The sequence below is a fragment of the Sus scrofa genome, chromosome 5, assembly GCF_054392235.1.
Source record: "Sus scrofa isolate SSC_HxYL_T2T_F1_AM1 chromosome 5, Sscrofa_HxYL_maternal_Yorkshire_Landrace_v2.0, whole genome shotgun sequence".
In the NCBI taxonomy this organism is placed as follows: domain Eukaryota; kingdom Metazoa; phylum Chordata; class Mammalia; order Artiodactyla; family Suidae; genus Sus; species Sus scrofa.
Window position 1 is genome coordinate 100,300,303 of NC_139387.1, and position 21,108 is coordinate 100,321,410.

The following is a 21,108-nucleotide window of genomic DNA, read 5'->3' on the forward strand; positions in this document are numbered from 1 at the left end:
CTGCTCTGTTTCTCTGCAGAGATAACCAGTATTCTAAAGATAACTTGTTTGCTTTTGAACTTTGTACATAAGAATCATGTATATCATTTTACGTTCATCTTCCTTAATGCATCATTCTCCTTCTAAGAGTCATCCGTCTTGTACATGTAGCTGTGGTTCCCTCATTTTTACTAATCCTTCTCATTCCACTGTTGAGGGACGTTGTTGTGCTCAAGTTGGACTTCTCAGCACTTCTTCAGTGTCTTTGATGGACTTTCAAGAATTCCTACTGTTCTCATTCATGCTGTCACCCTACCTCCAGGGCTGCCTGGTGCTGCCAAGTCCTGAGCCTTATATCAGAGGATCCTATTGTGCAAAAAAGGCTACGTCTCTGCTCTCCCTACTGTTGGTTTAGGCTTCAGCTTTCTGAGTCTACTGAGTTGTTTACTATGTGGTTATTTGCTTTCCAGCCTCTTAAGTGTTTTTGTAGTATCTCTTTCCCCCATTAACTTTGTGTCTTTGTGAGTTTTTATTTTTTAATAAAAAAAAAATACCTTTTAGTGTGACTTTTGGAGGGAACTTGGTTAATGCCTGTGTCCATTTCTCTTTTTTAACCTAATTTAAACTTTATTTTCAGTGCCTCTTCTTTAGGTTCAGTTTCTGCTGAGATAGAATGTTTTCCCAGGAGGTGGTATCTTAGAATAACTGTGTCCTGTGATACCCTTTTCCAGTAAACTTAAGTCAGTCATTCTTAAATATGATGATAAAGTTTTGTTTACAGAATGTATGTGATCCTTTCACATGTGTTTTAAACATTTAGTCTAAGTCACAGAAGTTTTTTCCAATAGGGTATCGCTGGAACTGACGTAGCTAAAGAAGCATCAGACATCATCCTCACAGATGACAACTTTACGAGCATTGTTAAAGCAGTTATGTGGGGACGAAATGTCTACGACAGCATCTCCAAATTTCTTCAGTTCCAGCTCACTGTCAATGTAGTAGCAGTGATTGTTGCTTTCACGGGCGCCTGTATTACTCAAGTAAGTCAACAGTTTGTTCATTAAAATGTGTATAACCTGCCTTGTTAAAGCACTGAACTCCTTAAGTGAGGCAAAGCGTAGTATTTTAGGTTGCTGTGAAAAATGTACTCCTGTTCTGTTCTCTGAGTTTTTAAGTACAAGTGGTTTCCTGAGGATCACTGAGTCCCTCAATAGTCGTGACCGTTCATTGAGAGCCCTGTCTTTTCTAGGATTCCCCGCTGAAGGCGGTGCAGATGCTGTGGGTGAACCTCATCATGGACACACTCGCTTCCCTGGCTCTGGCCACCGAGCCCCCCACTGAGTCCCTCTTGCTTCGGAAACCTTACGGTAGAAATAAGCCTCTCATCTCACGCACGATGATGAAGAATATTTTGGGTCATGCATTCTATCAGCTGGTGGTAGTCTTTACACTCTTGTTTGCTGGTAAGAATTCAATGCCTGCTAAAGCTTCAGTTCATTTCTTCTCCAAGCCAGTATCCCAGATGTTTTAATGTCACACGTTTTTCAAGGACAGAAGTTGTTTTCTTTCTGATGCTCCATTTATCTGTAATTTTTCCTCTCTATCACCTTGAGAGGCTGTGTGATAGATGGTAGAGGGAAGTAAAAGGAGTCCAAATTTCTGGTCCTGGCTCCACTGCTACCTTAGATGTGAGATCTTGAACATGTCACCCCAGTTTGGGGGTCTCCTGTTTCCTCCTGTATAAAAGAGGAGGGTTGTCCTAGAGAATCCCAGGTCTCTTCCACCTCTTTCTCTGTGGCTTATGGGAGAGCCGAGAAAGGTCTGGCTAGGTTTTGTTATTGCCTACTTCCTTGAAATGTTATGGTATTTTGTATGATAATTACAAAACAGTGATTTTTCATTCTTTCAGGAGAAAAGTTTTTTGATATTGATAGTGGAAGAAATGCTCCTTTGCACGCTCCTCCGTCAGAACATTACACTATTGTTTTTAACACCTTTGTACTGATGCAACTTTTCAACGAAATAAATGCACGGAAAATTCACGGTGAAAGAAATGTATTTGAAGGAATCTTTAATAATGCCATCTTCTGCACAATTGTTTTAGGCACTTTTGTGGTACAGGTGGGTAATTGTAAAAGATAGTTTCAAATTTGGTTATTATGCGGCGTTCTTAAGTAAACTATAGGTGGCTTGTTCCAGAAATTAGCTGACTACAATGTGTGGGACTTCCGTGTATTGCCTTGATGACATCAAAAAGAGTTTCAGATACCATGACTCACGTGAAAATTTGCCCTGTCCTAAAATTCTACGTGTGAATGAGCATACTAAGCTAATGCCACTGTAACTGCACTACCAGTTCTATGTGGTATTTCATAGTCACTCTGATTCTGAGTATTCATTCTGTATTGTTATTATGAAAACCGTTATAATGTTTTTACGTTATTTTAGGCCAGTCTTACAGTTAACCACTTTTTAATCTAGCCAGAGTGACCATTTAATTGCTCCTAACAGTTAATAACATTGTAGTTCTACAGTTGAGTTCATTATTAAATAATAAATGGTTTGGGAATGAATATTTTAAAATCCATGTGATTCTGAATGACTGCATCCTGAGTTGGAATGTGCCACTTTTCCATTTTGTAATATTGTCAAAACAAGACAGAAAAGGAAGTGGAGAATTGAGTGTGAGGAATGAAGATGAAACAGGAAGGATTTAATTTTCCCATTTTTATAAAAGTCATTCTAAGGACAAAACTAAACATCACTTTACATATGGTCATTTTTACATAACTATATATTATACCTATGTTTTTATATCCTCTTGGATTCTGTGGTACTCTTCTATGCAAATGATTGTTAATAGCAGAATCTGGAATCACAACGAGTAAGTAAATGATGCATGATCCACACCAGTAAATCAATAAACACAGTAAGATTTCAAATTTAAGAGTGAGCTTTTCAACCATAGACTCAGACAGTGATAGGGCTTATTTCAGAATGAAGAGCTAAGAATTTTGATGAGTTTATTCAGTCTATACCTTGTGCACTGTGGATAGCAAAACCCAAAACCCCAGACTTAATTATTTCTGTGCAGACTGTTTCTGTTTTTGCTTTCAGTTTCTGTAAACTGTGGGGGAAATTTTGCTTACTTGTTATGTAGTTTCTGGAAGTATTTTATGTTGATTTTGTAAAAATCACTGTTGATGGTATGCTAAAATTTTAGCTTTTACTTACTGTTAGAATTAGGTTTATTTTATCTGTTTTTAAATATATAGGTCTGCAAAAATGTAATTGCCTATCTCTATCAAGCAAATCTGATAAAACTTAGTTCCTAACATAGGTTGATATCCCCAAAACAGTTGATGTGAGGTGTCATTTTTCAATGCTTCATACGTATTCCCACGCTACTCAGAGTGTGGTCTGTGAATCAGCCACTGATCTGTTTATTGCAAGTCCACAGTGAGATAAGGAGCATGGGCCAGAATGTAAGTCAACAACTTCACTAAATAAATTTATTCTTGATTATTTCTCCAGATAATAATTGTGCAGTTTGGTGGAAAACCTTTCAGTTGTTCAGAACTTTCAATAGAACAGTGGCTATGGTCAATATTCCTAGGAATGGGAACGTTACTCTGGGGCCAGGTAAAAAAAATAAACAAAACCTCATCATTTTTTGTTTAAACCTAAAGTGATTTTTTTTTTTTTAATTTTTAGTGTGTGTACATTTAATCAGTTCTATAACATGATTCTAGGTAGTTTTCATTCCGGGTCGAGAAAGGGCATTCAGAGTTGTTTTTTAATATAAAATTTGTTCTCATTTGTCACTTGCTGTTTATTATAATTATGCTTATACAATGTAATTTCTTACCTGGTTTTTTAACTTGTTATTTAGAACAAGATTTACAGCTGTTATTAAGTTGATGCACTTACAACTGTATCTTTTGCTCTATTACCTACTTTCGCAGTTTCAAAATTAATGTTTTAATAAAAATATTGTATATGTTACTTTTTATCATTTTCTTAGATAATTTAATAAAAATGTAGCATAGGAAAAATCCTGAGTTTCACTTGATGCGAAAAATGTTTCCATAAATATCTGGAAACATTGGCCACAGAATGACATTTTAGATTATTTGGATCAGATGGTTTTAACAGTATATATATTAAATACAGTGCCTGAAAAATGAGATAGCCTTCATCTTCACTATAGGTAGCTAACTTGCAGATGCATTTCGTTTTTAAAAAGATAAGTGGTAATGGTTTGTGTGTTGTTCATTTTAAGTCCATTGCCATCACTGTAATGATAATCTGTACTAACTTAAGTTACCGTAGGCTGTTGGTGTGTAACTAGTGTGAACTAATTTACTGTCATTTTGTAAGTCAGTGTAACAGAACATCCAGATTTTACTTAACCTTAACTCAGTCTTTTTGCGCCTTTTATCTCATTCACCTTTTCCTAATTGTGTTTCTAGGTTCTGAGGTTTCTCGTCTTACTTGTAAAAACCTCTTTAATTGACTTCTTTTAAGTTGGATCCATACCGGATCCCCCCCCCCCTTTTTTTTTTTTTTTTTTTTTTTGATGACTGTTCTAGTTACTTTCTAATGTTCCCTCACAGGCAAAACCAAACCCCACAACCTCCCTCAAAATCTAGCTAAATTCAGGAAGAGGAAATTCAGTATAGCGTGCATGCCCAGCAGGCATCAGTTCCTGTCCTCGGTTGACGCTGCCTGTTGACTTTAGGTGGACGGAGGTAGAAAGCACTGATGCTGTTAGTCAGGAGACTTAGGGTCTTAGTCACTCCATGAACGAGTCATTTCCTGTGTCTGTGATCCTGTTTCATCTCTAAAATGAGGTGATTGGACTAGAAGTTCTTTGAGCATTTCTGATTCTGCCTGCATGCCTGATTCCCAACTTGCTTGATGAATGGCCACGTTCCTTAAGGAATGGCTGTTAACACTTAGAAGTTAATACATATTGCTGTTTTTGTATCTTGTATGTCTTCTGGGGAATCTTGTTTGGTGTTATTTTCAGTCAGTGTTAATCCAGTATTACATAGTTGCATTTTATGAAAATATACATGTAATAAGCCAAAGTTTTTTCAGTTCAACCTTGAAGATTTTTTACATTTGGGTGTTTTTTCTCATTGAATCCTTAAAGCACTAATGAAATGTCAAGTTATGTTGCATCCTCTACAACCACCTGCTATTTTTTTAATTTTATTTAAAATAAATTAATTCACATGAATTTAAGTAAATATAATCTAATTCACATGAATTTAAGTAAATATGTACGTATTAAAGCATGGCTGTATAATGTACTGTCTTGACTGTCCTAAATAAAATGTCAAAACGTAATCAGGTTATTTCCATTCAGGAACAATTTTCACCCTCCAAACAAATTGTTTATGTAGCTAAGAGGAGTAATATTTTTTGTTTTGAGAAAGACAGCCTCTGATGGACAGGATCTCATTGCTTCATTGGTAAAGATAGTTGGCTATGCTTGCCCCTTTTCATACCTTTTCTGTGTTAAAGGCGATCGGTTTAATTGTATTATGATACGATTTGTTTCTAAGTTCTTTCCCCTGTGTTGTAGCTTATTTCAACAATTCCAACTAGCCGTTTAAAATTTCTAAAAGAAGCTGGTCATGGAACACAGAAGGAAGAGATTCCTGAGGAGGAGTTAGCAGAGGATGTGGAAGAGATTGATCACGCTGAACGGGAGTTGCGGCGTGGCCAGATCTTGTGGTTTAGAGGTCTGAACAGAATCCAGACGCAGGTATGGGCCTGGTGGAGAGGTAGGAGAGACGATGGGCACAGGAGCCAAGGGCTTTTGGACCCGGGAGGAGGTTTGAATGTGCTCCTTCACTTCCTTCTAGCCTCCCCAACCCACAAAACTTACTCTTTTGGAAAAAATAGTACTGCTTTCTGGAATGAATGAAAGTTCATGAAACTGACCATGAAAGAATGTGTTGATATTCCCCTGAGCTCCTTTTCTCCTAGCTGTTTTCTCCCCTGCATCTCCAAATGCTACTCTTGCCTATTTATCTGCTCTGTAAAAAGTGCCTTTTTCTTTACTTTTGTATATGTTGATAGATGGAATGGTCCTTTCTCTTGTTCTCTCTCTCTCTTGCTGAGCAAGCTGTCACAATCTCTGATTCCTTGCAGATGGATGTAGTGAATGCTTTCCAGAGTGGAAGTTCCATTCAGGGGGCTCTAAGGCGGCAACCCTCCATCGCCAGCCAGCATCATGATGTAACAAATATTTCTACCCCTACACATGTAGTGTTTTCCTCTTCTACTGCTTCTACTACTGTGGGGTGTGAGTGTGTGTTCCTAAGTGCATGAAATTAACATTTCCTACTTCACACACCTAACGTTTCTCATTTTCTCCTTAATGTTTAAATTCATTGTTCAGGCTTTTCATAAAGCTTTCTTTTCGTAAAGTGGATTGAGACCTCAAAGTGTTGTCGTTGTTGTTGTTTTATTTCTTAGAGGGCTAGATTACAGGTGGAACAATTGCAACCAAAGATCAGACATGAAATCTGTGAGCTTGTCTCTCGGCTAATTAACTCTGATAGTTAATATGGGGAATAAAACTGTAGCTTAGAATTTGTGAAACTACTATAAATTTTTGAGTATATGCCTTTAAACATGTTCATACTGCATGATTCCCAGAAGCATGTGATTTGAAACTGATCCAACAGAACCAAGAAATTGCATTTTTAAAGCTAAAAATGAACTGAGCGCTTTGACTTGTATCTGGTTCAGCTTGGAAAGTGAGTTAGTTCCCTGAAGAAAAGTACTGAGCATATAGTAGCTACGTGTTTGCCTTCTGAGCCTGGACTGTGGCCTTGCTTTGTGGGGTTTTTTTAATTTTGTTTTGTTTTTGAGAAGGGGTCTTTGTGTAAGATTCAAAGTTCTTTGGTATGTTTGTGGCTTTTTTTTTTTTTTCACTTACATAATCAATTTAAGTTAAAATTCCTTCCTAGATAAGAAAATGTTCTAAGTTTTCCAAAGAAATGAGGAAAGTACATTTTTTCAAAATTTTGTATTCAGTTTTTTTTTTTAAGTTAACTCATTTCTCCCCAACCCTGCTCACCTTTCATCTCGTTACAGCAACCAATCTATTTTTTGTATCTATGAGTTTGGTGTTCTGTTTTTTGTTTTTTGGAGTTTTTTTTTAAGATTCCTCATGTAAGAGAGATCATACAGTATTTGTCTGTATCTGTCTGACTTATTTACTTAGGACAATAATGCCTTCAGGGTTTATCTATATTTTCACAAATGGCAAGACTTCCTTCTTTTTTGGAGGTTGAGAAATACTGTGTGTGTGTGTGTGTGTGTATTTGTGTATGTGTATACACCATAGTTTCTTTACCCATTCATTCATCAGTGGACACTTAGGTTGTCTCCATATCTTGGCTCTTGTAAATAATGCTACAGTGAACGTTGGGGCACCTGTATCTTTTCAAATCAGTAATTTTGTTTTCCTCCGGTAAATACCCACAAGTGGAGTTCCTGGATCCTATGGTAGTTCTGTTTTTGGTTTTTAAGAAATCGCCATACTGTTTTCCATCGTGGTTGTACCACTTCACATTCCCTCCAGTGGTGCACAAGAGTTCCCTTTTGTCCGCATCCTTGCCAACATTTGTTTTTTCTTGTCTTTTCGATGTGGTAATTAAACTAACAAATGTGAGGTGATGTCTCAGTGTGGTTTTGATTTGTGCTTCCCTGATGATTAGTGATGTTGAGCATCTTTTCATGTACTTGTTGGCCATTTGTGTACCTTCTTTGCAAGAATGTTCAGATCTTTTGACCATTATTTTGGGGGGGGGTGCCCGTGGCATATGGAAGTTCCCCGGCCAGGGATCAGACCTGTGCCGCAGCAGTGACCTGAGCCTCTGCATGACAGAACAGGATCCTTAACCCACTGAGCCATGCGGGAACTCCCCCTCTATACCTGTTTTGTTAAGAGTTTTTATCGTAAATGGCTGTTGAATTTTGTCAAATGCTTCTTTGCATCTTTGAGAAATGATCATATGATTTCTGTTGATTATTGGATCATTACGTGTCATAATTTTCAGTAATTGACTAGAATGACAAATATTCTTTCAGGTTTTTAATAAAAGTTTTTTTTTTTGTAAACTCCCTGTAAGTCCTCTAACCTATATCATCCTTACTCTGAATTAGTGTCTTGATTTCATGGTGAATTCTCAGTATATCAGAGGCACTAAAGATAGAAACCCACCCACCCCTCATCCCTACCTTTGAAATCATCTGAGAGACCTGATTCGAGCAGACACCTCTTTTTCATTTGGTCTTTAGCCCGTGAAGCACTAAAGGAGCCTTGGGAAGCTGGGACCGAGATGAATTGAGGGAGGAAACAGTGCCGTTGAAAGGGAAGCTGTTTACTCAGAGCTTGTCTGTTCACCACTCGTTGCTTAAGTAATTTTCATTTGTTGTCTTTAATGGTGTGACAGAACAGGAACTGTGCCCATTTTATAGGTGTGGAAACTGACTTGGAGTTTAAATGACTTGCCCCTGGCTGGTGAACAGTGGCATCATGATGTAGAGCAAGGAGCAGGTGCGGGCTGTCAAGCCGGACACGCCCTGTCACGTTAGACATGGGCACGCGTGGACGGATAGGAACCTTTTTAGAAGTTACAGTGGTGCTGCCTACCTGAATGAAAGGTGTATACCGATTGATTGCAGGGGATTCGACTGAAGGCTGATGTCAGTCGAATCCCTCCCTTCCGTGGGTGTCACGCTCTGCTCCTGGTTTTTGAGGGCGTGTCGCCGCTGGCGCCTTCGTCTCCTACTGGTATCTGGTTGTCTGCTTTCACACCGGAAGGCCTGCCGTCGCCCTCGCTGCTCTCGGACCTCCAGGCCTCGTGGTCTAGTACGGACTTCAGACAAGGAGTTGGCAGTTCCTACCTGAGAGCAGAGAATGTTCTAACAGGGGCTCTAAGCCGCCCTGGGAAGTCAGGAAAACGACTCCCAAGCCAACCCCTTGAGAGAACTTCAGCTGACAACAGAGGTTGGTCCTGAAAGAGTAATAAGATATCAAGAGTTGGTGAGGCTGAAATAGAAGGTGAGCATCCATTTATGTCCCACAAGAAGGCGCCACACTGAGACTTAATCCTGATAGACTCCCTCCCCTCAAGACTTTAAATTTGAAACAGTTCAAACTGCCAGACAAGCTGAAAAATTAGTACATGAATACTTTTCACCTGGATATATCGTTTCTTAATATTTTATGACATTTGCTTTATCTAATAATGTTAATAGATACCTTTTTCTGAGCCGTAGAAAAGAAGTGGCAGATAGAAATTCCATCTCTGAGTACTTCAGCAGGTGCTCTCCTGTGTAGTCCTACTGTAGAACCACATCCAAGAAATCGAGCTTTGATACCATTTTGTCTAATATACAGTCCATATTCAGATTTCTCCAAGTTGCCTCCAAAATGTCCTTTATAACTTTTTTGATCCAGGATCCAAGAAAGGACATTTAGCGGTGTGTGTTTGGACTGTTTATCTACTTTAACCAGGATCCATTTTCTCTGCTTTTATTTTTCATAACATTGACTTTTTAAAGAGATCCAGGCAAATTGTCTTAAAAAGTGTCCTGTTTTCTGGATTTGATTGTTTTCTCATGATTAGCTTTATGTTAAACTTTGACCAGTTTATCTCCTAGGTGGCATATATTCTGGTGTTTTTCTTTTTTTTTTTTTTTTATTTCAGCAAAATTTTAAATAATTGACTTTTCTCATTAGGAGTAGTATCATATGAGCTTAGATTTATCATATTTACTGTATTTTTTGGATAATGGTGTTCTAGGATTTATATTAAATATTAAATCACTCATCAGCTCTGTTTTAAGACATACCCACCCAGACCTGCGTCAGACTCTTTTTCTGATGAACAACTACATGTGAAACCTCTGAGTTGCCGGGTACATGTAGCCAGGGTAATGGTGTTGATACATTTAATGAATGATTTCATTGCCTCACTGTGTTCTTCCCTAATATAGAACAATCTTAGAAATATCTGTGTTCATCAAACTACTTTGACTCTTTTTTTTTACAATTTTTTAATATAGTTAATTTACAATGTTATGTTAGTTTCAGGGATACTGAAAAGTGATTCTGTTATACACACACACACACATATATATATATATATATTCTACTTCAGACATGTTTTCTGTTATAAGTTATTACAGTCTTGAATATAGTTCCCTGTGCTAGACAGCCGGTCCTTGGTGTTCATCTGTTTTATACATGGTGGTGTGTATACGTTAATCCCAACGTCCACACTTAGCTCTCCCCCACTCCCCCGCTATCCCCTTCGTTAACCATTTGGAGTTTTTGCTTTGCCAAATAAAATTATAATCCATTTCAACTTTATCATATGCTAAGCCTGAAACGCCTCTAGAGAGATCATCCTTTGTCCTCACTTACTAGTCAGATCGTCTAAGATCTCGAGAGAAGACCCTCTTGCTTTTCTTTGTCAGCTGTATCCTTCTCATAGCAGTCTTCACCATTAGTAGATTATTTTGCTGAATCAGAAGTTAGGTGTTCCTGGAAAGGAGACATAGAGGAAAAATTTGGTCTTCCAGAAAAAAGGTCTGCCGACCATAGCCTATGGGCCAAATCTGCCCTGTTAGCTGTTTGAAAATAAACTTTCACTGGAACATAGCTTGTTCATTTAATGAATGTCTTTGGTGGTCTTGCGAAGCAGAGTTGAGTTGCATCAGAGACCAGATAGCTCACTAAACCTAAAATATTTACCATCTGGCCCTTTTCAGAAAATGTTTTCCAACCCCTATTCCAGATAATGAACGTGTGGGTGTCACTTTGAGAAAATTTGATATGCAAATATACAACTTTGAAAAACAACCTAGAATTTCTTTCCTATTGCAAAGTATCTTTTGGTTTACCACCGAAATCCTTTAATTTATTGTGCACACAGTAAAAGTAGTGATGAATGCAAATTTCAGAAACGTGCAGTCTGTTGAAGGGAAGATATGTCAGCTGCTGATTAAGTAGTTTCATAGTTTAGAGCCATCTTCTTGTGTACATTGTTTTAGGCAATAATATTCTTTTGTTATCAAAAGTCAGGATTATATTTAAGAAAATAGGTGATTTAAGCAGGGTGCATGACCTTAATTTGATTTGTTACTTCCTATGTTGATAATCATTTTCAGTTTACTAAAATTACTTTATGATTTTAATAATCACTTCAGTTTTTTGTTTGCTATATATGCCTCATGCAGTGTTTTCTTCTGTTTTTTGTTTGTTTTTCTCTCAATGAATTACTCTAAAAATTTTTCTCATGGATTTCCCATTTTGGCTCATCAGGTCAAGAACCCAACATTATCTCCCTGAGGATACAGGTTCAATTCCCAGCCTTGCTCAGTGGGTTAAGGATCCAGTGCTGCTGCAAGCTGCAGTGTAGGTTGCAGATGCACCTCAGATCCAGTGTTGCCATTGCCATGGTGTAGGCTGCAGCTGCAGCTCCAGTTAGACCCCTGGGCTAGGAACTTATATATCCACAGATGTGACCACAAGAAGAAAAAACAATTTTTTTTCCCTTGGAAATTCCCATGTAGCACAGCTGTGGCCATAGGCCACAATAGCGATGCACGTTCAGCTCCTGACCAAGAAACTTCCACAGGCAGCAGTTGCAGCCAAAAAAATTTTTTTTCTTGATGTAGGAATTGTTGGATTTTTCTTAGTTCTAATCATTTTAGGGGTTATAATGTAAGTGGTAGGTCTCAATAGCCATTAAAAGAATTAAGTTAAAAGACTAACTTAAAGCAGTAAGGGTTCAAATAAGCAGTAAGGGTTGGATTGTCCAAAAAAATAGGTAATTGGGATTACTTCTTATATTTCTGTTTAAACTGATTTATTTGTGGTGTTTATTTAGTATTTTGGTTTTCTATCTACCTACAGTATATCATGTACCCAGTTGTGCTTTTTAATTACTTAGAATTACTACTGTGCTGTGAGAATTTTACCTATAGAAGGTAATAGAGATCAGAGCATGTATAAACTAGCTTAGTATCATGCCTTAGTTGGAGAGTATTTTCTTATTTATGAGTAGAAAGTAAAATTGATCTAGTTCAGATTTTATTCTCTGTGCCTAATGTGAGAACTGTTTTTCTGTTTTTGTTTCGGGTTTTTTCTTGTTTTTTCGTGTTGGTTTTTTGTTTTTTGGTTTTTTTTTTTGGTCTTTTTAGGAACACACCTGCAGCATATGGAAGCTCCCGAGCCAGGGGCCGAATCAGAGCTATAGCAGCAGTCCTACGCCACAGCCACAACAACACGGGATCTGAGCTCTGTCTACAACCTGCACCACAGCTCACAGCAACACTGGATCCTTAACCCACTGAGCAAAGCCAGGGATTGGACCCGAGTCCTCATGGATACTAGTTGGGTCAGTTAACCACTGAGCCACAACAGGCACTCCGAGAAATGCTTTTTGAAAACTTTATTGCTTTGGAGCATTTCTAAGCTTGTCCTTGTCCTGGTGCTGACCTTCATCTTAGCAAATATTTTATTCTAGTCAAGTTAGTTATGAAGTTAATATCCTTATGTTCTTCTCTCTTATTGACTTGAAAGAACTTGGAGTTAAAAGTCCAGAATCATTGATGCTAAGACATTCTGGCACTAATTTGTAGCGACCTGGCAAATCAGCTACCCTGTCGTCAGCCGCTCACGTCTATCATTTGTGAAGTGGTTAGAATAAAATATTTCAAACATCCTTTCAAGCTTTGATATTCTAGGATAATTTAATAAATCTTATCAGATAGGGGAAAAAATCTTAGCAAAATTGAAAAGCTTTGGTAAAAAGGAATCTAATTTCACCTGCCACAGGTGTGTGTATATTTGTGTACACATGACACACTGCCCTCACCTACGTTTTTTACTCTTTACACTCTGCTCCCCCTCGAGCTTTGATACCTCCCGGATCTGTAACTTAAACCCATACCTTCCTTCTGAGCTCTGGATATTTTCACTTCAATGTTCTGCAGCTCCCCAAATGCACTAAAATTTGATTTATTTCTCCCTTCACTCCTATTCTTCACTACTTCTGTTTACCCAGACTAGTCAAAACAGCAGAGACCTCCGTTGCTTCTCTAGCTCTGTTAGCAATACCAGCAACCAAGTTAAATAAGCAACAACTTGAGAGTCATCCTGAGCAGCTCTCATCACCCACCAGATTTGCCGGCTGGTCCTCCAGCTTCTGTTCTCTGTGCCCACTGGCCACTGGCTATAGTGAACATAGGAGTGTAGGAACCACTCCAAGATCTTGATTTCAGGTCCTTTGGATAAATGCCCAGAAGTGGGAATCTAAAATAGTCAAATTCCTAGAAGCCAGAAGTAGAATGGTGGTTACCGGGGGACCAGGAGTAGAGGGAGTTGCGAGATACTGGTCAAGGGATACAAAATTTCAGTTACGCAAGATGACTCCGTTCTGGGGATCTGATGTATAGCATGGTGGTTACAAGTAACAACGCTGTAGGATGTACTTGAAATTTGCTAGATGGGCACAATCTCAAATGTTCTCACCACACACACGCACACACCCACACACAAGTGATAACTAGGTGATGTACTGGATATGTTAATGAACGTGATTGTAGTGATTACTTCATAAAAAAAGACATATATCAAATAGACCTCTTTGCCTGAAATATATACAGTAAAAATGTGAGCATAAACTGTTACATTTTTTAAGAATAAAATGTGAAGAAATTTATTTTTATATCGTAGTCATGAGATGATGTTGGTTCCTACTTACAAGATGACTTTGGTCTTTTTTTTCTGGAATATCAATATCCATTACTTAACATTGTAAGTAAATAATGTCTTCATTGCTAAACTAGATTCTTTAAAATCAAGGCAAAAGCAAACACTGTACTTGAATTGATGTGGACTAGATACTCACCTATTTGGATTCTGTCTTTTTTTTTAACTCCGGAACACACTGAGTCTATGAGACCAAAAGTCAGTATGTACAGTAATGTATTTCAGTTAATGACCCATTAATCTCTTTTCATCCATATAGCACACTTCTGAGAAGGAAGGTCAGGTGTTGGGCTTTATGTTTAAGGGTGAAACGCTGCAAGACTTTGTTTCTTCTCCTTGGGAAGTTTTTCACAGAAGAATCCCAGAGGGTTTTTTTGTTTTGTTTTATTTTAAATCTGTTCTTTGCGGTGACCTATAGTATATAAATTTAAGTTTTAATATTATAGAGAAAAACACTAACCCTTTACAGACAAATGGCATATACTCAACTATTTATAGCTGTTTAATGGCATTTTGTAGATATTTATTTGGGTTTTGTGTTTATTTTATTTTTTAATTAAGGGCGTAGTGGGGTAGATGTGAGTTCATTGTGGCATTCGGCTTATAATTGCTTGGCTTTTTCATAGTCAGTGACACCCTAATTCCTAGCATGATTAATAGTAACCCTCTGTGCTTGACTTTAACTTATTTGAATTGTTTTCAAAAATTATTTTTTTTAATTTAGAAAATCAGCTAAAGCTTGTGTATGGTTAATTTTATGTTTGTTTTTCTGTTTGATTTTGTTTTCTTAGGGAAAAAAATCCTATAAAATGGCTATTAAATTCTTAGCCAGTGACAATGAGATTTGCTTCGTATTACTTTGAATTCTATACCTCTTAATTCTTAGAGTATGTGGTTTTGTTGTTCTGTAGTGTCCTACTAAAATATTCATTTTTTTTACAGTGTATTGCAAGTTCCACTGCATTACATGCAAATATGATTCACTCATACCTAGCTGTTTGTGGATTCAAACTCATAAATGAACCATTTTTAAAACTAAGCTGATGGCGTACTGATACCTCTCTGTGTTTTCTGATATTTACAGATTCGAGTGGTGAATGCATTTCGTAGTTCTTTATATGAAGGGTTAGAAAAGCCAGAATCAAGAAGTTCAATTCACAACTTTATGACGCATCCTGAGTTTAGGATAGAAGATTCCGAGCCTCACATCCCCCTTATCGATGACACTGATGCTGAAGACGATGCTCCTACAAAACGTAACTGCAGTCCTCCGCCCTCTCCCAACAAAAACAACAATGCCGTTGACAGCGGGATCTACCTTACAATAGAAATGAACAAGTCTGCTACCTCTTCATCCCCAGGAAGCCCACTACATAGTTTGGAAACATCGCTCTGATTGTAAGCTGAAGGTTAACACACTAGCTGCATTGTAAAGAAACAAATTGAAACTGGGTCTTTTCACATATTGTGACGGACAAGATAGTATTCTTGTCTTTGGACTTCAACAGAAGACACACTTGTACGAATGTAGATTTATTTTTTTAAAAAAAAAAAAAGCAAAGCTTTCTGCCAGACTGAGGGTGCTTTTTGGGGGGTGGGAGAAATGAACTGACAGATAAACTGTAACTCACCATAAGTTGACCTGTGGATCATCAGTAGAACCTAAGAATGGTCCTGAACAGTGTATTAGCAAAGCTTTAGTTTATCTCAATCCGTGATGGGAGAGAGGGAGGAGTCAAGCTGGGCAAGCAGGCAAAGAGCCCTGGATCATTGAATTGATGCTTTAATTTCTGCTGTTGGCTGTTAATAATTTGGATTATTTATGTTTATAAATGATACAGATCTGTTTACAAGGTTTGTAGATACTTTTTTTGTTCCTGTTCATAGATGGGAAGCTTCCTTATAACTGATGCAGAGAAAAATTAGTCCTTCAAATACTGCTGTATTTTCAGGAAAAAAAATGGGGGGGTGTTTCTATTGAAACTGTACTAAATTTTTGCCTACAATTTACCTTGTTAAATATTGTAGATAAATTGCTAATACTAATAGCCAAATAGATAACACTAATGCTTTGTTTAAAAAACAACAACAACAACAAACAAAACAAAAAAAAAAAAAAACATGAGCAGTGGTGTTCTGATGAAGTTACGGCATCTGTCCTAATTAGTTTCTTAAATACATTTACTACTTAATGGTTTTGAAACAACTGTTTAATTTTTAAAATTTTTGAAAACTTGCTAATAACCTTTGTTCAGAATTTAGTAGATTGTTTAATGCAGGACATCAACTACATAATGAAAGAAGCTTGAAATGCTTTTGTTATTTCAGGCAAATCAAATTAAATCAAACTATCAAACTACAAGAGAACTTTAGTCCTTTTTGTTTTTGTCTAACCATGTTAGTTCAGTGATGTCTTGGTGACCTGTGAGTGAACTGTATTGATTTTTCTAATAAATCCTTAGAAACCTTCATACAGCATGAGGGCTGTTGGCATTTTGAAAATGGTTAGTAAGTAGAAGCATACCTGTTTTTCTTCTGTTTTTGAAACTTGTTTGTAAACATAAATAAATATGCCCTTTTATTAAATAAATACACAGCAATGTTTTTTTAAAAAGAAACTTCCGCTTCTTCACTCAGTTCCACATATCTGCTGCATCAGTCCGTTCTCTTTACCCACAATTGGAGTACATTTCAAGATGGTAACAGCCCCATGAAGTACCCCCTTTCGCTCCTTGGTGGCAAGCTGACAGAATCAGATTAAGGAAACATCACAGTTTGACTTGTTCTTCCCAGAGCTTAGTTTGCCTAAACTAGTCTCACAGTTTAAAATCAATAACGATCCCCATTGTCTTTGATGCATGTGTTTTCATCCCTAAGTGGCCAAATAACAAATTAGTTCTTTACAATGAGATTCTGTGAAAAGATGGGAAAGGCCCTAAAAACAGACGTTTAGCTGGACTAATTTACCATGTGCTGGAAAGCCCATCTCTAAGCCAATTGTGTTCTTTTACGTCTTTGTGTCTTCGGTCCGCCTTCCCCCCTTCTGTCGCCTCTGTCTCTACCTTTTAGGAACTGGCACTGTGTTAGGGCCCAGATGTCACCGTACAATCCTCAGGCTGACGTAAGGTTTACGAGGACTGCTGCAACGTCTGAGAGTGCTGACCCAGCGAAGAAACCTTTAGTCGATGGTGCTTGACATTTTTGGTGGGTGGGGGAAAACCTTTTTCTCTCCATCAGTGCTTTGCAGTAACCCTCTGCAAGTTTCCGGAACACATTGGCTCTGTCAGCATCTGTAATTGCACATTATTCATCAGGTATTTATAGCAAATCATACTGTAAAAAGAGGTAGCATGATATGCCGAAACATGTACTAGGCCAGGCGTCCAGACCTGATTGCTGGTCTTGGTTTTGCCATTAACGTGCTGCATGACCTCGGGAAAATTAGGAGCCTAAATGAGGGAGGTGGCCTAGACCATCTCGAAGAGCCCTTTAACTCTAGAAATTTACCCTGTCACCTGGAGAGCCTGTCAGGCATAGGGAATCGAGAAAAGGGAAATGTTTTCCGTTTTCTTTTTTATTTTGGTTATGCTTAAATATGAATGTAATTACCAAAAGATGTAGAAGTGCATGTGCTTCGGAGGGTTCGTATTGAGCTTTCACAGTATTCATTTTTCAACTCAAGGCAATGGCTTTTTACACCGACTCTAGTCCATAAACGGGTCTTATGACATCCATGGAGTCGTAGCAAGACATGCTTAGTGTGTATTTCTCTCTTTGAGACACTGTCATTTCTACCAGAAATTTCCAGAGCATTATATAAGTAGAAAAAAACGCAAACAAGCTGTTAAAGATCTTGGATCCCATTATATAGTATGTATCGCTGAAATCAGCATCTGTAATTCAATCACTTTTTCTCTTTTATCCTCTAACCAAAAAATTGTTTAATTTTGCATCCCAAATGTTTTTAATCTTTGTATATTTTTTAAAAATCTTTTTCTCCTCATCATTGCCTTTTTTGTGGTTGTAAATAGACTTACTTGCACTTTGAAGATGAGTTACTCCTTGTCATCTTATAAATATGTGATATGGTAATTTTCATAACAGATGTCAGTTTTGAGCCAAGAAATGGTGATTTGTTTATAAGAAAAAAACTGGCTTCATTTCTGTGAAATTGCTCTTTGAAAATTTCTTTTTACACGTGTAAGCCAACTGAGATACCGTGATGGTGTTGATTTCTTTCAATGATGCTTACCATCTATTTTAGCCACTGAGCCTTTTATTATTTGTCTATTTGTAAAGTTTATTTGTCTTAACTCATTTAATAAATATACTGTTTATCTGTTTCTGAATGGGGACTGAACTTTTTGAATATCTAAATGATCTGAGCATCATATATTGGAATTTTTTTCTACCTGAAGTTTTAAAAACCTAACTGATGAAAATTCTGTAATGTACTTGAAATATTATGGTTGTGTTACAGTTAATCAGTGTTGTGATATGCATGATCTTACCCCTGGAATGAAAGTGGGTATATATCGTCCTTACTCTCCTGCCCACCATCTCCAGTCTTTATAGCACAATGGATCGTTTCTGCAGTCCACGGGAGTTTTATGTTTTTATTTATTTATTCATTTTCTGCTTTTTTGGGCCGCACCCACGGCATATGGAAGGTCCCAGGCTAGGGGTCACATCGGAGCTGCAGTTGCCAGTCTACACCACAGCCACAGCAACACAGGATCTGAGCCACATCTGCAACCTATACCACAGCTCAGGCATCGCTGGATCCTTAACCCGCTGAGCAAGGCCAGGGATTGAACCTTTGTCCTCGTGGATGCTAGTCAGATTCATTAACAGTTGAGCCATGATGGGAACTCCCATGCGGGTTTGAGAAAAATTATTTTTTCACATTAACTCTAAGACTTTATTTTTTCATTCAATAATCGCACCTTATCAATAGCAATAATGATAGTCGTAGTAATAAAATTAATCAAATTTCCCTTTATAATAAATTACTAACAAAATTAGCAACTTTGTTGAAACTTTAAATGATGATGAATACCGTATTTTTCCATAGTAAAAATGATTCAATTAATGAGTATATATATACCATATTTACGACATGAGATGTTTTCCATTTTGTCAAGTTGGATTTTATATATGTGTTATATGTTAGGATTGAATTTCAGATTAAGTCCCTTCATAAAATTAACTGCATAAGAAAGGGAAGTTTCTGTAAGTTTGATATTTTTCCTTCCCTGTGTCTTTAGAGAATGCCTTTCACATTACAGCTGGCTTCTTTCTTTAACCTGTGCCACTCTAAGACTCATGTCCAAACCTCTATTGACCTTTAGTCTTTTTAAATTAGTGTCACACTCCTTTGGAGACACACACAAAAAAACCCTTTTATTAGCATAATTATGCTACCTAATTAAATACAGTCTTTGAAAGATCCTTGAAAAATTATCTTTTCTTTAGAATAAGCATTGTAAAACTACCATGAAGACTGTTGCGTGCGGTATTGCACGTCTCTAATGAGTAGTGTCAGACAGGAAATGATCTTTTAGTCTTGTCGTGTCATTTCTCATCAACAGACAGATGATGTTGTCTCAAACTTTTTTTTATTTTTTCGTTTTTTTTTTTTGGTTTTTCTGCTATTTCTTGGTCTTGGGCCGCTCCCGCGGCATATGGAGATTCCCAGGCTAGGGGTTGAATCGGAGCTGTAGCCACCGGCCTACACCAAAGCCACAGCAACGCGGGATCCGAGCCGCGTCTGCAACCTACACCACAGCTCACGGCAATGCCGGATCCTTAACCCACTGAGCAAGGGCAGGGATCGAACCCGCAACCTCATGGTTCCTAGTCGGATTCGTTAACCACTGCACCACGACGGGAACTCCTGTCTCAAACTCTTGATGGAGAGTTTACTTTTGGACTTTTTTGTCTTAAAAACTTACTTCTTGAACATGTTCCCTATTTGCTAGGGAAACACGTCGGCTTGCAGATGAATGTACTGAATGTAGTCCCGTTTAATCTGTCTTCTCTGAATTCCAAGTGTCATTATTGAACATGGTAATAGTATTGGTTTCAAAGTAGAAAATTAAAGCAGGAAATGTGCGTATGTGCCTGTACAGTAGCAATCTTTGGTACAGCCTTCTTAACCAGCACTGTATGTTAGGAAAACTGGTTACCAAGTTAGTATTACACAAATCTGGGTGGTGGGGTTTAATGCAGTAAATTTCCTAAGATTCTCTTAATAAATCAGAGGTACAAAGACGATGTAATTTCCAGATTACTTTTCAGATAGTTAAATATAAACACTGATACTTTTCTTACTTTTGAAAAGGAATCTTATCTCACCCTAAAATGATATCTAAGCACTTTAGGTGGATTATGTAAATGGTAACCCTGTCTGCTACTGTTGCCATTTTACACAGGCAGAAATTGAGGCTTAGTTTAAGTAACTTGCTCTGGGTCACATGGTGAACTGGAATTTATACCAAGGCAGACCTTCTTAAGATCCCCAAGCTGGTAGCTATTAATTTTTAGTACAGTAGTAGCATTTTGTTAACCTGGCTCAGGACCCAGTGCCTTAAAAGCTTAATTTTTAAATATTCCTTTGTTGTTCTAACATCAAATGCTTCAGAGGTGATCTCAAAAGATTTTTCATAAGCTTTCTGGAGGATAACTCAAGCGATTGAGGCAGAGAATCACTGATTAAGATTTGTAATCCAAGTTCTCTTGCGGCGCAGTGAGTTAAGGAACTGGAGTTGTCACTGCAGTGGCTCGGGTCACTGCTGTGGCACGGGTTTGATCCCTGGACCAGGAACTTCCACATGGCACAGGTGTGGCCAAAAAAAAAGGCTGTTAAAAAAAAGATAAACTCAGTAGAATGATGTTTTAAATAACATATTTGGGTAGAAGTTTTGGTGATTCATTACTTTTAAGATAAATATGTTTATTCAAAGTTTCATAGTATTAATTTAGCAGGTCATTGCTTTATTTCCTAAATAATTTGTGATGAAAGTTGATCACACTAATGAGATAAAAAGCATTTTTCTTGACATTTGTGAAATTAAAGAGGGTGTTTTACATTTTTTGAAGAATCATTTTGTCCTCCAGCTGTATTTTCTTTGAGAATTCTCAATGTTTTAATTTTTAGCCTAAGGGAGTGACCCTTTTGTGCATTAGGCTTTAACAATTTTTAAAACAAAAATTGCAGCCATTATTTCACTGTTGTCTTAATACCATTTTATATTAATGTTGTTTATGGTTTATAAATAGCCAGCCTCCCAGTCTATAAAAATGAGATGCTTGCT

At 37.5% G+C, this 21,108-nt stretch overlaps 1 protein-coding gene across 3 annotated transcripts in view; it reads left to right on the forward strand.

The window, feature by feature from the left end:
• The window catches only part of ATP2B1 (ATPase plasma membrane Ca2+ transporting 1), a 124,749-nt gene extending 106,608 nt beyond the window's left edge, over window positions 1-18,141 (forward strand). The window contains exons 15-21 of one of the 3 annotated variants that reach the window (XM_021091181.2): window positions 828-1,019; window positions 1,229-1,442; window positions 1,889-2,100; window positions 3,514-3,621; window positions 5,573-5,755; window positions 6,145-6,298; window positions 14,877-18,141. In XM_021091181.2, the coding sequence (XP_020946840.1) occupies window positions 828-1,019; window positions 1,229-1,442; window positions 1,889-2,100; window positions 3,514-3,621; window positions 5,573-5,755; window positions 6,145-6,298; window positions 14,877-14,902 (1,089 nt within the window). In that variant the 3' untranslated portion in view covers window positions 14,903-18,141. 3 annotated transcript variants of the gene reach the window in all.
• Window positions 18,142-21,108: the final 2,967 nt, after the last annotated feature.